General features: G+C 35.3%; 1 protein-coding gene across 6 annotated transcripts in view; it reads right to left on the reverse strand.

Moving 5' to 3' along the window:
• Positions 1 to 14,524, reverse strand: part of LOC150110317 (BTB/POZ domain-containing protein 7) — a 390,589-nt gene that overhangs the window by 200,480 nt on the left and 175,585 nt on the right. For all 6 annotated transcript variants that reach the window (XM_090398870.1, XM_090398905.1, XM_090398888.1 and 3 more), the window contains one exon: positions 13,323 to 13,506. In XM_090398870.1, the coding sequence (XP_090254996.1) occupies positions 13,323 to 13,506 (184 nt within the window). The remainder of the gene's footprint in view (positions 1 to 13,322; positions 13,507 to 14,524) is intronic.

Genomic DNA, 14,524 nt, shown 5'->3' on the forward strand with positions numbered 1-14,524 from the left:
TAACATTCCTATTTTGTTCGAACACTTTAGGAGATCGGATGTTAAAACCACTGCTCATAAATCGATCATTAAGACCACGGCCAAGGAAAGGCGTAGATTTTCAAAAATTGCCAGTTCATTGGATGGCCAACAAAAAAGCTAGGGTGACCATTGATATTTTCACTGAATGGTTCCACAAATATTTTGTGCCAGAAGTTAGATGCTATTTGAATGACAAGGGTCTCGAATTTAAATTGCTTTTGATTCTTGATAATGCACTCCATCATCCTGCCATAGAACACCCAAGTGTGCACTTTTTTTTCTGCCGCCCAATACCACATCATTACTACAACCTCTAGATCAGGGTATAATTGTGACTTTTAAAACATTATGTCAGAAGAACATTTCAGTACGTTTTGAACAAGCTAAATGATGATGAAACACTGTCAGTTATGGATGTGTGGAAAAAAATTTCAATTATGGATTGTATTGATCAGGTTCGATTATCGTTATCTGAACTGAGACCAGAAACTATGAATGCATGCTGGAAAGCTATTTGGCCCACATGTGTTAAAGAGAATGCTCCTGTTCCCCTCAATCATACTGCAGAATTCCCCAATATAATAAGTTTGGCATGTGAAATTGGCAGAGAAGGATTCGATGATCTTTCATCGGCAGATATCGAAGAATTGTTAATTGATAAAACAGTGAAGATTGTTTCTAAGACTCCTGAAAGAGAAGAAGTTAATAATAATAATGATCAAGATAATCCTACTTTTACTGCTGATATAATTAAAGAAGGTCTTAAACTGGCCAGTAATTTGCCTGACATGATCCAAATGAAGAATGTGCTGGGAAGTTTTCTCATGTGCTTAAGTTGTTAATGTCTTCACAATGAGAATTATATTGCGACTTATCTAAAGCATCAACACAGCGATTAATAACTGAGTTCATGCTAAAACTACTGAAACAACCAGTGGTACTTTTTGTTCAAGACATGACAATAAGAATTCCACAAGTTGAGGCAGAAGATGAAGAATCCTTAGCAAACAACTGAAATGAATATGTTTTTTTTTAAAGTTATTAAAATTCATTATATGTATGTGCATTCTCCATGAAATTTAATAAAAATCTTATGATCCTAACGAATTTAATGTTTGTTTTTTTTCATTATTTTGCTTATATTTCAGGTTTGGAACCAATCTTCACTTTTTCTATGGAGTCAATAGTTCTTTTTACGCGAATTCTATTTATGTGTAATTTTTAGGAATGTATCTATCGCATAAAAAGAAGTTTAGGTGTATACTCAAACTGATTAACTGTAAATCTCTGAAGTAAGATTTCTTACTTTTTCCCTTAAATACCTTAATAATGCATGATTATCACAATAACTCTCTAATATCTTTAGTAATTCAATCAAACCACACAAGATAGCATTTATATCTTTTACAATCCCTGCATTGAAAGCAATTCCTTACTTTAAACATATTCTTAACCTCCTAGAACGTATTATACAACTCTATCACAATAGGAGACAGATCACTACAGTTCAGTCCTAATTAATATCATTAATGTTCCTTCCTCTGTTTTTACAACGTGGCACAAATCTTTCATTCACAATCAGCAAAATACAAATAAGGTCTACTTATCTATCCTTGGTTCTGCGTTGCATCAAAGATCTACCGGAATCTGCCTCTCCTTAGACGAAATGTCCATGTGCTCCAATCTGGCTTTCTATGGACGGCCAGGCTTATTCCTTCCACGGAGATACTACATCTAGTTCTGTCGCTGCCTCTGTTAAAACCCTCCGGAATGGAGGCACTGCCACCCTTCACCTGCTCACGGTACCGCGTGATGAACACCAGGAGATCCAGGAACAAAAAGGCCTCTTTTCAGGGGTGCTAGACCCTTATATTTTTACCTTTCTTTCTCTGCGATTCTCGCATTCCGTGATGTCCACCCAATGCACTCAAGTGGGCTCACGTCATGCCGTCCAGCTTTCTCCACTATATCCCACGTGCGCTGATGGCACGCGATTGCTTGGGGCGAACCGCTCCTTCGTGTTGCTACTCTGTGACCTTTGGACTTCACCCCCCCCCCCCCCCCATCTTGAACTTGTGCTAACATTCTATATCTCTTAGTACACAATGCTCTATTAAACTTTGCTACAGGTCTACACTTCCATTATTACTTAACTAATTTGTGAGTGGTACAAAATGCATATTTAATTGTTTTCTCATAGTATAAAATATTAGATATTTTTACAATGTATTAATTCAATACTCAGAGGCAAGCATGGTATAATGTTTCTTATTGTGCTTTCGCTCTTATACAAAGATAAGATGAAATATTTTATGTTCCAACTTATCAGGGTATAATACATAACTTCAAATAACAGGGGGTGTCCAGACAATTATTGGATCACATTATGAGGGAAAACAGAATTAAACATGATATCAAAACTGGAGATATGAATCTCAGCTCCTTACTTTATGTAGATGATGTTATACTCCTAAGTAATCCAGGACAAGTCTGCAGGATTCTCTGATCAAAACTGAATAACTGCTGTAATAAATTTGGCAACAAGTAAAACATTTCAGCTATTTAGGAATAGCTTTCAGTGAAGATGGCAAATTAAATCTGGAAATAGACAGCATAATTAGCAAAACTAGTATGGTTGGAAGTCAACTGAATAAACGTATATGGAATGAGAGAGAGAGAGAGAGAGAGCTTAATCCAAACTAAAGTATATCAAACTAAAGTAGCTGCATACAAGACAGAGTTCAAACCAACTTTATCTTATGGATCTGGGAGTTGGGTTATAAATAAAACACTTGATCAAAGTTTGCAGAGTACAGATATGAGAGTCCTGAGAAAGATTAGAAGACTAAACAGGTGGCATCAATGGCAGTATTATATTAAAAATGAGGATATTAGGAAAGAACTTGACATTGTTAGCATTCAGGAATGTATTAGCAGAGTTAATCTCAGGTGGTATGGCCACTTAAACAGAATGAGAGAGAAAAGATTAACAAAACATCTTTTCTTTGCCAGGATGACAGGAAAGAGACCAGGGAAAGATGAAGCTGTAGGTGGATTGATACAGTAAAAAAGTACCTTAGAAGAGAAAAATACAGGATCTAATAATATTGAAATGTTGACAGATAATAGGCTAATTATGTAGGAAAATTGTTGACAGGAAGTTAGTAATGATGTGACTTTTCATGTAGTACTATCATAAAATCCTGTACACCCCCTTGAGGGTACATGTCAGGAATTTGATGAAGCTTCAAAAATAAAATACAAAAAAAAAATACAAAATAATAATAATTAAAAAAAAAAGGTTCAAAACACATTGCATTTTAGGTTCACATAAAATACATTTTTTAATTATTCTTTTTTGATATAAGAAAGATTATGCTCCCATCCTCCAATTATGCTCCTATGACTAAAAACAAGTACTTGGTAATTTTATATGTTGGGCCACCTATAAAACTAAACCAGTGGACAGGGAAACATTCCAATTTTACAGATTTTTTTGGCAATTCATATTCACGCTTCCAATTCTTGGGATGCACCAAGAAACATGCAAAGTTGGACAAAATATCTTCACTCCAAGAAGTCATGTTGTCCAAAACATTCATTCATTATGCTCCAATCCTCCAATTAAAAACAGGTACTTGGTAATTTTATATGTTGGGCCACCTATAAAACTAAACCAGTGGACAGGGAAACATTCCAATTTTACAGATTTTTTTGGCAATTCATATTCACGCTTCCAATTCTTGGAATGCACCAAGAAACATGCAGAGTTGGACAAAATATCTTCACTCCAAGAAGTCATGTTGTCCAAAACATTCATTCAAAGGCAAATTGAGTAATAACAGACACCTTCTCATAATATTCAGAATAATTCATGATGAAGGTTGTTCGCTTCGTCAGCTTAATAATAACAATACTGTAGTCTGAGGCCAACTGTTCAATAACTAAAGATTCATTCAATAATATGTGATTGGGAATATTATTTATACACAATCTTGTATATAATCTTGAGCAACTTCACATTTCAGTATTAGAAATTTCAGCAGAAAGGTCACAAATGCACATATTTTTAGCTAAAACTGTCACTGGTGAATGGTTCAAGATTAATTACCCATTTATCCAGGGGATTATTATTACTATTGTCTGAGACTTATAGTCAGTGAAGAATCATTGAGGGAGGCCACAGATCACCCACACTAGCTGTCTTAGATTCTCATAAACTCATTTGCACTGGATGAACTCACTACTTCAACATGCAAACTGTTCATTTGCTCATTGCTCTGAGAAAGAAAGATCTAGATCTCATCAAATCCTTAACTGCACATAAACTTAAATTATTCCACAAATAACCTGTTGTCCTCTCCCCACCTTCAGTATAATGAAAAATTTCATCAGTTGATAATGTATAACACAACTTCCGAAGTTTATAGACTTCTATCATATCACCCCCCACTTTTTCCTGTTTAACAGTATCTGCAGTCCACATACTCTGAATCTATTCTCATAATCTACATTCCATAATCCCAATATAATTTTTGTAACTCTTCTAGCACCTTTCCACAGCTTCTTAAAGAAGCAAAACACCTTCCATATTCTTACATGTCAATGTTTGTTTCAACACTGCAATTATCCTCCGAGTTGAATTTGCAATACTTGCTATATGACCCTTGAGCTTCAACTTTATATCCACCATAACTCCAAGATATCTAGCCTCATCAGTTACTTCAAACATAATCCCACCAATATAATATGCTTTTGGAAATCTCATCATGCTAAAGCGTATAACTTTATACTTACTGAATTAACAGCCATATCATTTGCCTACTGATTCAGATTATTCAAATCGTTCTGAGAGAACTGAATATCAGCAGCATCCCTGAATGCTCTGCCTATCTTTGCATTATCAGCAAACAGTGGAACATCTGTCAGATCCTTTCCAATATCATTAACGTACAGAATGAACAACAATGGTCAAAGGAATGATTCCTGGAATACACCACTGGTCACCAACTAGTAGATTCTCACCACCATCTGATACATATCCAGCAGCAACCCATTTATCCAAGTCACTAGTTTACATTCCATTCCTCACATGCTCCAGTTTATGCAACAGATTTTAATGTGGTATCCCATCAAATGAGCAAAGTCCAACATTATAATAACATATCCATTCCCTTTATCCAACTCAGCAGTAATGTTGTAAAATATGAACAAATCTTTAAAACATGACTTCCTTTAGTAAACCCATGCATTTCTGTGAAAGTGTAGCTTTTGTGTCGACCCATTTCTCTATATGAGTTCTTACCAACTTCTCTAAAATCTTCAACACCATTCCAGAGATACTGAGGTCAGTAGTAGGACACAACATACTGGTTTTTGCACCATAATTGTACAATGGAAGAATCATATGTTCTTTACATTCTAATGGGATCTCTCATGAGCAAAGACTTGAGTTATAAGACTTTGCGGCATGTCGCAAAGTCACTTTTACTAGGCACGGGAAGTTCATACCATCCTTCCTTTTATTTCTTCTTCTTTGAGTGCCATCTCCTATCGGAGGTCGGCGACCACCTTGGCAAATTTTGAGCGATTCTCAGCTATTCTGAGCAGTCTCTCAGAGTTCATGCCAGTCCACTGTCTGATATCTGCCAGCCAAGATTTTCTTCGTCTTTCTTGTCCTCTTCTTCCATTTATCTTCCCTTTTATAATCAATTGAAGTATCTTATATTTTTCATTACAAAGTAGGTGACCAAGATATGCAGTTTTCCTTCTTTTTATGGTATCTAAAAGTTCACGTGATTTCCCCATTTGTTCCAGTACTTCCTGCATGGACGTTTTTGCTGTCCATGGGATTTTTAACATTCGTCTGTATAACCACATCTCAAAGGCTTCAAGTCTTTTTATTGATGTTGTCTTCAAGGTCCAAGTTTCTGCACCGTACAGCAGTACAGACCATACATAGCATTTAACCATGCGTACTCTAAGTTCTAGGTTTAAACTGCAGTTACACAGTGTTGATTTCATCAAGAGAAAATTTTTTCTTGCCTTTTCAATTCTAACTTTTATTCCCATTTCTGGATTGCAATCTTCATTTAACCAGCATCCGAGATATTTAAACTTTGCCACTCTTTGTATTTGTTTCCTATTTAAAGAAAGTGCTAAATTAAGAATTCGTTTCTTACTTCATCATCATCATCAAATTTCTGCCATGTACCCTCAAGGAGTGTACAGGATATGATAGTACTACATGAAAAAAATTACATTATTATTAATTTCCTATCTACAATTTTCCTCCAAATCAGTCTGTTACTTGTCAAGACTCCAACATTGTCAGATCTTATATTTCTATCGTCTAAAGCACTTTGTACTGTATCAATCCACCTATATCTTGGTCTTCCTCTGGGTCGTTTTGCTGGCAACCTGGCAGAGAACACTTGTTTTGCTAATCTTATCTCATCCATTCTGTTTAAGTGACCATACCACCTGAGATTAGCTCTGCTAACGCATTCCTGGATGCTGACAATATCAAGTTCTTTCCTAATATCCTCGTTTTTAATATGATATTGCCATTGATGCCATCTGTTCACGCCTATAATCTTTCTCAGGATTCTCATATCTGTGGTCTCTAGTCTTTGGTCAAGTGTTTTACTTCTGACCCAGCTCTCAGATCCATAAGTTAAAACTGGTTTGAACACTGTCTTGTATACAGCTAATTTAGTGTTCTGACTAATTTCTCTCTTATTCCATATGAATTTATTCAATTGACTTCCCACCATACCAGCTTTGCTGATCCTGTTGTCTATTTCTATATTTAATTTACCATCTTCAGTAAAAATCGTGCCTAAATAGCTGAAATGTTTTACTTGTTCCACAAGTTCTCCATTCACAATGCAGTTTATATTTTCAATGCTTCTGCCTATTTTCATTGTCTTTGTCTTGCTATTGCTGACCTTCATACCATATCTGTTACAACAGTTATTCAATTTAGACAGGGAATCTTGTAGCGGATTTATTTAAAAGTATAACATCATCCGCATCAAAACAAAGAGCTGACATTAACATCTCCAATTTTGATATCATGTTTAATACCACTTTCTTTCATAATGTGATCCATATAGATAATGAATAACAGAGGGGATAATGTACATCCTTCTCTCACACCAGATTTAACATTAAACCATCTTCCTGTACTTCCTTCAATTCTAACTGCTGACTTACAACTCAAATAAAGACTAAGTATTGCTTGATATAATGCCCCATTGACACCATATAACTGCAGCGTAATGAATAGCTTGTCTCTTGGCACCTTGTCATATGCCTTTTCCAGATCGACAAAACTTAAATACAGATCTTTGTTATATTCCCATGCTTTCTCGACTATTTGTCGTAAAGTGAAGATCTGATCCTGACAGCCTCTATTTGGCCTGAATCCAACTTGTTCTTCACCAAGCTTTTCTTCCACAATTCTTCTCAACCGTTTCTCAAGTACACTTGCATAGATCTTGCCAGGAACACTCAGTAGGGAAATACCTCTGTAATTTTCACATGCAGTTTTATTTCCCTTTTTATATATGGGTACTATGAGAGCTCTACTCCAATCATCAGCTCTGTCCAGGCTTTCTGAACTATGCAGTGCAGCCACTGTAAGATTCGTATACCACCATACTTCAGCATTTCTGGTCGAATATCATCTACTCCTGCTGCCTTTCCACATTTCAAGCCTTTGATGGCTTTTTCTACTTCTAGTATGGATATGTATTCCTGACTGCATGCCTGGTCAGTGTTTTTTACCACTGTGCTCTCATCACTGCTTGTTTCATTTAGCAGTTTTTCAAAGTAATCACTCCATACTTCAAGGATATCTTTTTCTCCCGTTTTCATGTCACCTTTATCATCTCTAATTCCTTTTACAGCACTCTTTCCTCCATTCTTAAGCTTCTTCAACAACCTCCAGAATATTTTGCCACCTTCTTGATATTTATTTTCTATATTCTTGCCAAAGTCCTCCCATGATTTTTGTTTAGCTAGTTTTACACAGTGTTTAGGATTCTTGCATTTGTCTCTATATTCTCTAAGAGCACAAGCTGACTTATTTGACAGGAACTTTTGGTATGCTTTCTTCTTTTCCTTCACTGCCACTTTAACTTCCTGTGTCCACCAGGGAGTTCTGATTTTTTTATCCTTACAGATAACCTCACCACATGCCTCTCTGGCAGAATCAATCAATGTTTTCTTCAGAGTTTGCCACTGAATCTCCAAGGTTTGATTCCTGTTCTCAAACTCTTTCATTTTTTCTTCGATAATCTTTGTGTATTTTAGCCTACAGTTCACATCTGAGAGCTGCTCAACTTTTATTCGCTTCAAAACTTTCTTACATGTTATTCTTTTCAATATGAAATTCAGTTTTATTCTGCTCAAGACTAAATAGTGATCACTTCCAATTTCAAATCCTCTGTACACTCTGGTGTCCTGCACCAGGGAGAAAACATTACTATCAACAATAACATAGTCAATGAGACTTTTCTTATTCCTAGCCTCTTCTCTCCATGTGAATTTGTGCACATTTTTATGTTGCAACATGGTGTTAGTAATAACCAGTCCATGTCCTGAGCAGTAATCCAACAGATATTTGCCATTATTATTAGCTTTGCTCTTTTCTCCAAATTTTCCCAAAATATTTTTGTATGTCTCACAATCATTTCTTGCTCCGCTATTTAGATCCCCAACAAGGACCAACTTTTCATTTTTCATTGTGTCAGTTGCTTTTTCTAAAGCCTCAAAAAATTCCTCCACTTCTACTTAGTAGAACCTTCTGTGGGACCATTGTCCAGTTCCCCATTCTCATATTTGCCCACATTACTCTACTTAAGACTGACTGCCATTCAAGAAGATTAGTCTCGTATTTTGTGTTGAATACTATGGCTACTCCTTCTTTTCCTTGATTATCATTGCCTGAATATAACATTTTGTATTTATTGCTCAGAAAGATCTCACCAGTTTTGGTCTTTTTGTTTCAGTCACCCCTATTATGTCAATCTGGTACTTATCTAATTCCTCAGCTAGCTCCATTTCTTTGCCATTCAGGCTTCTTACGTTGATAGTACCGATCTTTAACTCTGGTGATGTTGAGTTGGGGTTTATTTTCAGATTTGTTCCAGTAGCTGACTTTTAGCTGTTCGCCCTGGTTCCCTGGCGAAAACAACGGGGGCCTTGTTTAACCGGGAAACGCCCCAGCCGGCATGAAATTTTGTCATGTTGTCCCATCATTCTATATTTTGGTTTAACCAATAAGAATACAATTTGGTCGGCTAAATCCCAAATTGCCAGCCCATCCTCGCCCGTTCAGTATCCAAGTAGATACCCAACAGGGTGCACCACGAGAAGGTGAGGATTGGACATTAGGTCAGAAGCCCTGGTCGGTTCTCCGTATTCCTTTAAAGGCTATGTGGAGGTCTCCATGAATTTAGTTTTGGTGATATTTATTTTTAATCCCATTTTTTCACTCTCTGCATTTATTAGTTCCAAAAGATTTTGAAGATCCTGAATATTGTCACCCAGAAGAGCTGTATCATCGGCATATCGGATGTTACTGATGATTTCACCATTTACACTAATCCCTTCCTTTCTTCCTTCCAAGACTTTTTGAAATATGGCTTCTGAGTAGATGTTAAAAAGAAGAGGTGACAGCACACTTCCTTGCCTTACTCCTCGTTTGATGTTAATGGAGTCTGTAATAATGTCATCAACTTGAACAGATGCCTTTTGGTTCCAATATAAGTTTTCAATGATCCTGATGTCTTTACTTTCTAATCCAATTCTTTTTAATAGTACAATCATTTTAGCATGTTGGACTTTGTCAAATGCTTTCTCGAAGTCGATGAAGCAAATGAATATTACCTTGTTTTGGTCACTACATTTTTGAAATAAGATCTGAGAACAGAAAAGGGCCTCTCTTGTTCCCAAGCCATTTCTAAAGCCGAATTGGGTATCACTGATGGTGTCTTCACATTTTCTGTATATTCTTTTTTGAATTATTTTCAGAAACATTTTGAGAACGTGACTCATTAGGCTGATCATTCTATAGTCATTACAAATTTTCGCATTTACTTTTTTAGGTAGCATGATGAAGATCGACTGTAACCAGTGTTGAGGGATTATGCCTGTATCGTAGATCTTATTAAATGGCTTTACTAATATGTTAATGTTGTCACCTTCTAATAACTTTACTATTTCTGCTGGTATTCTATCTGGTCCTAGGGCTTTACCATTTTTAGCTGAGTTTAATGCACATTCTACCTCTGATTTTAGAATGCATGGACCTTCCATATGTTCATAAGTATTTTCTGGGTTCTGTCTGTTATCAGTAAAGAGTTCTTCTATATGTTTCACCCATTCTTGTATTTTGTCATCTTTTCTGGATATGATTTCTCCCTTTTTGTTTCGAAGGATACAGAATTGTTTTTTCTTATATATACCTGAGGTCTCTTTCATCTTTTTGTGTAGATTAAAATTGTCATGTTTTCCTGTAGAATTTCTATTTCATTACATTTTTCATTCATCCAGATTTCTTTTGCTTTTTTGATCTTGTGTTTAATAATTTTCTGAACCTCTGTATATTTTGTTGGATTATGATTTTTATATGATCTGCGTTGATCCATGAGAGAAAGAATTTCATCAGTCATCCAATCTTTCTTTTTTACTGCTCTATTAGGACGTAAGGTATTGGTACATTTCTCTATGAAGACAGATTTCAATTTGTCCCACGATTCATCAACCCTCATGATGTCATCATTCTTGATAAGTGCTAGCTCTTGATTCAGATCTTGACTCAATTTGCTTCTTATCTCTGTGTTTTTTAATTTTCCCAAATCAAACCTTTTTTGTTGATGTTTCTTAAGCATAGCTTTCAATCATTTTATTTATAGGCCCAAAACAGTAGCACCTGAAGATATTCTTAGGATCGTTGTCGCATTCTTCAGCGAGTTTGTTGATGTCCTCTTGTAATGATTTTCTGTTTTTTCGGTCGGGAAATTCAAAACGATGGTGTTGAGTTTTTTTTTTTAGCCTCCATCAAGTCGTTTACTGTTGCTGCGATTAGATCGCATAGAGTAGATGATATTCAGAAATGAAGAAGTATTAAAAAGTTTTGCAATGGCTACAATGCATAATTCAAAAAGCCTAGTTAGAAGGTCAAATTCCAGATGATAGGAGAACAATCCCAATATCCATCTATATAAAAAGGAACAAAACTGAATATGAGAATTCAGAAGGTTCCTGTAATGAATATTTCAGGTAAGATGTAATATATTTGAGAAAAAATTTAGAAAAATTCCTTAACAATTTGGGTCAGAAGAAGCTGAGTTTAAGTCCATATGGGTACTTTCAAGAATAATATTTGGCTAGATATATATATTTTTTTAAAAAGAAGCAGTCAAAAAATAAAAAATGGTATAACAAAGACCTGTATTTAAGTTATGCAAATCTGGAAAATGCATAAGATAAGGTGTGTATATATATATATATATATATATATAAAAGTTTTAAACAGCAGTGAGAAATGAAAGAAATACACTATGCACTATAAACTTTCATATTTATGCAAAATACATATGCCACAGTGACACAATTATCACATGGGTTCCAATGGGATAATACCAAACTTCTGCATAACTGTACATGCATGTATGCACGTACACACAAATAGTGTTTTATTCTAGCTACTATCACCATGTATCTAAGTATTCTGCTGCAATGCACACATTTCACTGTTCATTTCTACTTTAATTTCTATTACTGTTCAATCCACACTACTATTTTACAATACATAAAACAAAATACTTATGTGATTAATAAATACTATTTCACTGTTGAATATAAGTATTATATAAATGTGAAGCAGGTACAGGAAGAATGGTAAGATGTAAAACAGGTAAGACATGATTGCACTATCTCCATGTTATTCATCATCTACATGAATCATAAAATCAGACATTCCCACCCATGAAAGGTTATTAGTAAACCTATAGTGTATTTGTACAGTGGGTGGACAAAGGATTTTTTTCCCCCATCAATTTTATAGATACTTTAATAATTCTTTTTTTTATTTATTTTTTACATAATCTAAAAACCCTACTCTAGAGACCAAACGTGGAACTTTTCAAACCACTTCAGGCCTCCAATAAGTGGGACGGTGGTCTCACACTGGGCGATGAAATTCATCTCCCCTCTAAAGACAATCACAAACATCCATGCCCACAGCAGGATTCAAACATGAGACCTGTTGGTTGGAGAGTGGGTACATTAATCACTCAACCAACCAGGCCAACAACTTCATGCAAATGATGTTATTCTCCTAAATAAATCCATTACAACTCTCCAGACTAAACTGAATAATTAACATATCTGCTCTGAAAAACAATAATAAAAAGACAAATTATGAAAGCAGCCAGAGAAAGGAGAACTAACCATATTCTCAATGGTGAACCCATAGAACACGAAAAACATTTCACAACTAATACATAATATGTAAAACTGTTATGATGAGGAATCAGCTGAATTAATTTGTAAGAATAAGAAAGAAATCATCAAAATCCTACACCAAAATTATGCCAATGTTTAAATTGATTTTAACTAATGAATATGAAAGTTGGATTAGAATAAAACAATTGATTAAAGACTGGAGATCACAGCTATGAGGAGTTCTGAAGACATCATGCACTCCAGAATATGAGGATTAGAATTTATAGAGGTGGTATGATCATTTAAATAGAATAAAAAAAAGGATAAAAAAAAAATAAGTTAAGAAAATGAGTGCAATGACAGGAAACAGACCAAATCTTACATTTTAGTTAATGAAATGTAAGATTTGACAATACTGAAGAAAAATACCTGATTAATTTGGGGAAAAAACTACTAATAGAGCTAGTAATGATGTGAACATTATTGTGTACTATCATAATATCCTGTGCACTATTATCTTTAAGATACATAAGGAAATGATGTTTATGAAAAGAAACATGAGCACAAAATATATTTCATACAGCAATGTACCTATATGGTTAGAAGAAACACACGTATAAACCACAGTGAAAATTATTTAATTGTAAATATTTCATCCTAAGTATCTTAGGACATCATGATGTCCTAAGATACTTAGGATGAAATATTTACAATTAAATAATTTTCACTGTGGTTTATACGTGTGTTATATAAAATTTCCTTTACAACATTATTTAACAAATCCCCCACCAATTATCAAAATGTGCAAATATCATTTAATTATTAACATGAAATTTACATACCTAATACTATATCTTTCACTTGCTCCATATTTGGGATGAGGCACAAATGACCAAGAGGCACAATTCCTTCATTAAAGGAGAGTGGTTTCTCTACCATATATAGGGTGTCAGGAATATGAGATATCTGCCATACCTGCTGCCGAACTATATCTGTATCTTGGCCAAGCTGCTCTTCTAACCAGGTCTGGAACAAAAATATTGTATAAACTTTCTGGCATGGATTCCATACAAGCAAAGCAAACAGCCAGCTTGTAAGTTTAATTTAAGAAAGAATTATTTAGACTAATAATAAATTTAGTTTAATCCTTTATCCAAGTGTGAGCAAACAAAGTTTGCACCTGAAAGTATCTTCAGGACTGGGGTAAGGTGGTACAACACCAGGACACTCCTTGCAAAGATGGAGCAAGCTATCAACACTCCTATCTCAGTATCTCCCATAATGCAAAACACATCTCTTTGCGGATATGTCTAATGTTATGCATTAAGGAAAGGGCCACACCCCAGACTAGTTTCGACCTTTACTGAGGTCTCTTCAGTGGGAGCCAGGCCCAAGTGAAGATACCAGGCAGAAGCATTAACAGGTCATCTCTACCTATAGGAGTTGCCAAATGGTGTGCCACCCTTTTTTAATAAATTACTCTGGATTTAAAGAAAGATGTTGAAAGTTTATGTTTCACTTGGTTAGAGTATAATACATTTAGTTTAATCCTTTATCCAAGTGTGAGCAAACAAAGTTTGCACCTGAAAGTATCTTCAGGACTGGGGTAAGGTGGTACAACACCAGGACACTCCTTGCAAAGGTGGAGCAAGTAGATATTGACAATGAAAGTTATTTAGTCTAAATAATTGAATGTTTATTTTTCACTTGGTTAGAGTATAATAAATTTAGTTTAATCCTTTATCCAAGTGTGAGCAAACAAAGTTTGTGCCTGAAAGTATCTTCAATGCAAAACACATCTCCTTGCGGATATATCTAATGTTATGCATTAAGGAAAGGGCCCCAACCCAGACTAGTTTCGACCTTTATTAAGGTCTCTTCAGTGAGAGCCAGGCCCAAGTGGAGATACCAGGCAGAAGCATTAGCAGGTCATCTCTACTTGCTCCACCTTTGCAAGGAGTGCCCTGGTGTTGTACCACCTTACCCCAGTCCTGAAGATACTTTCAGGCGCAAACTTTGTTTGCTCACACTTGGATAAAGGATT

The sequence above is a fragment of the Typopeltis vanoorti genome, chromosome 1 (assembly GCF_054136105.1).
Source record: "Typopeltis vanoorti isolate ZY-2024b chromosome 1, IOZ_Tvanoo_1.0, whole genome shotgun sequence".
Classification (NCBI taxonomy): domain Eukaryota; kingdom Metazoa; phylum Arthropoda; class Arachnida; order Uropygi; family Thelyphonidae; genus Typopeltis; species Typopeltis vanoorti.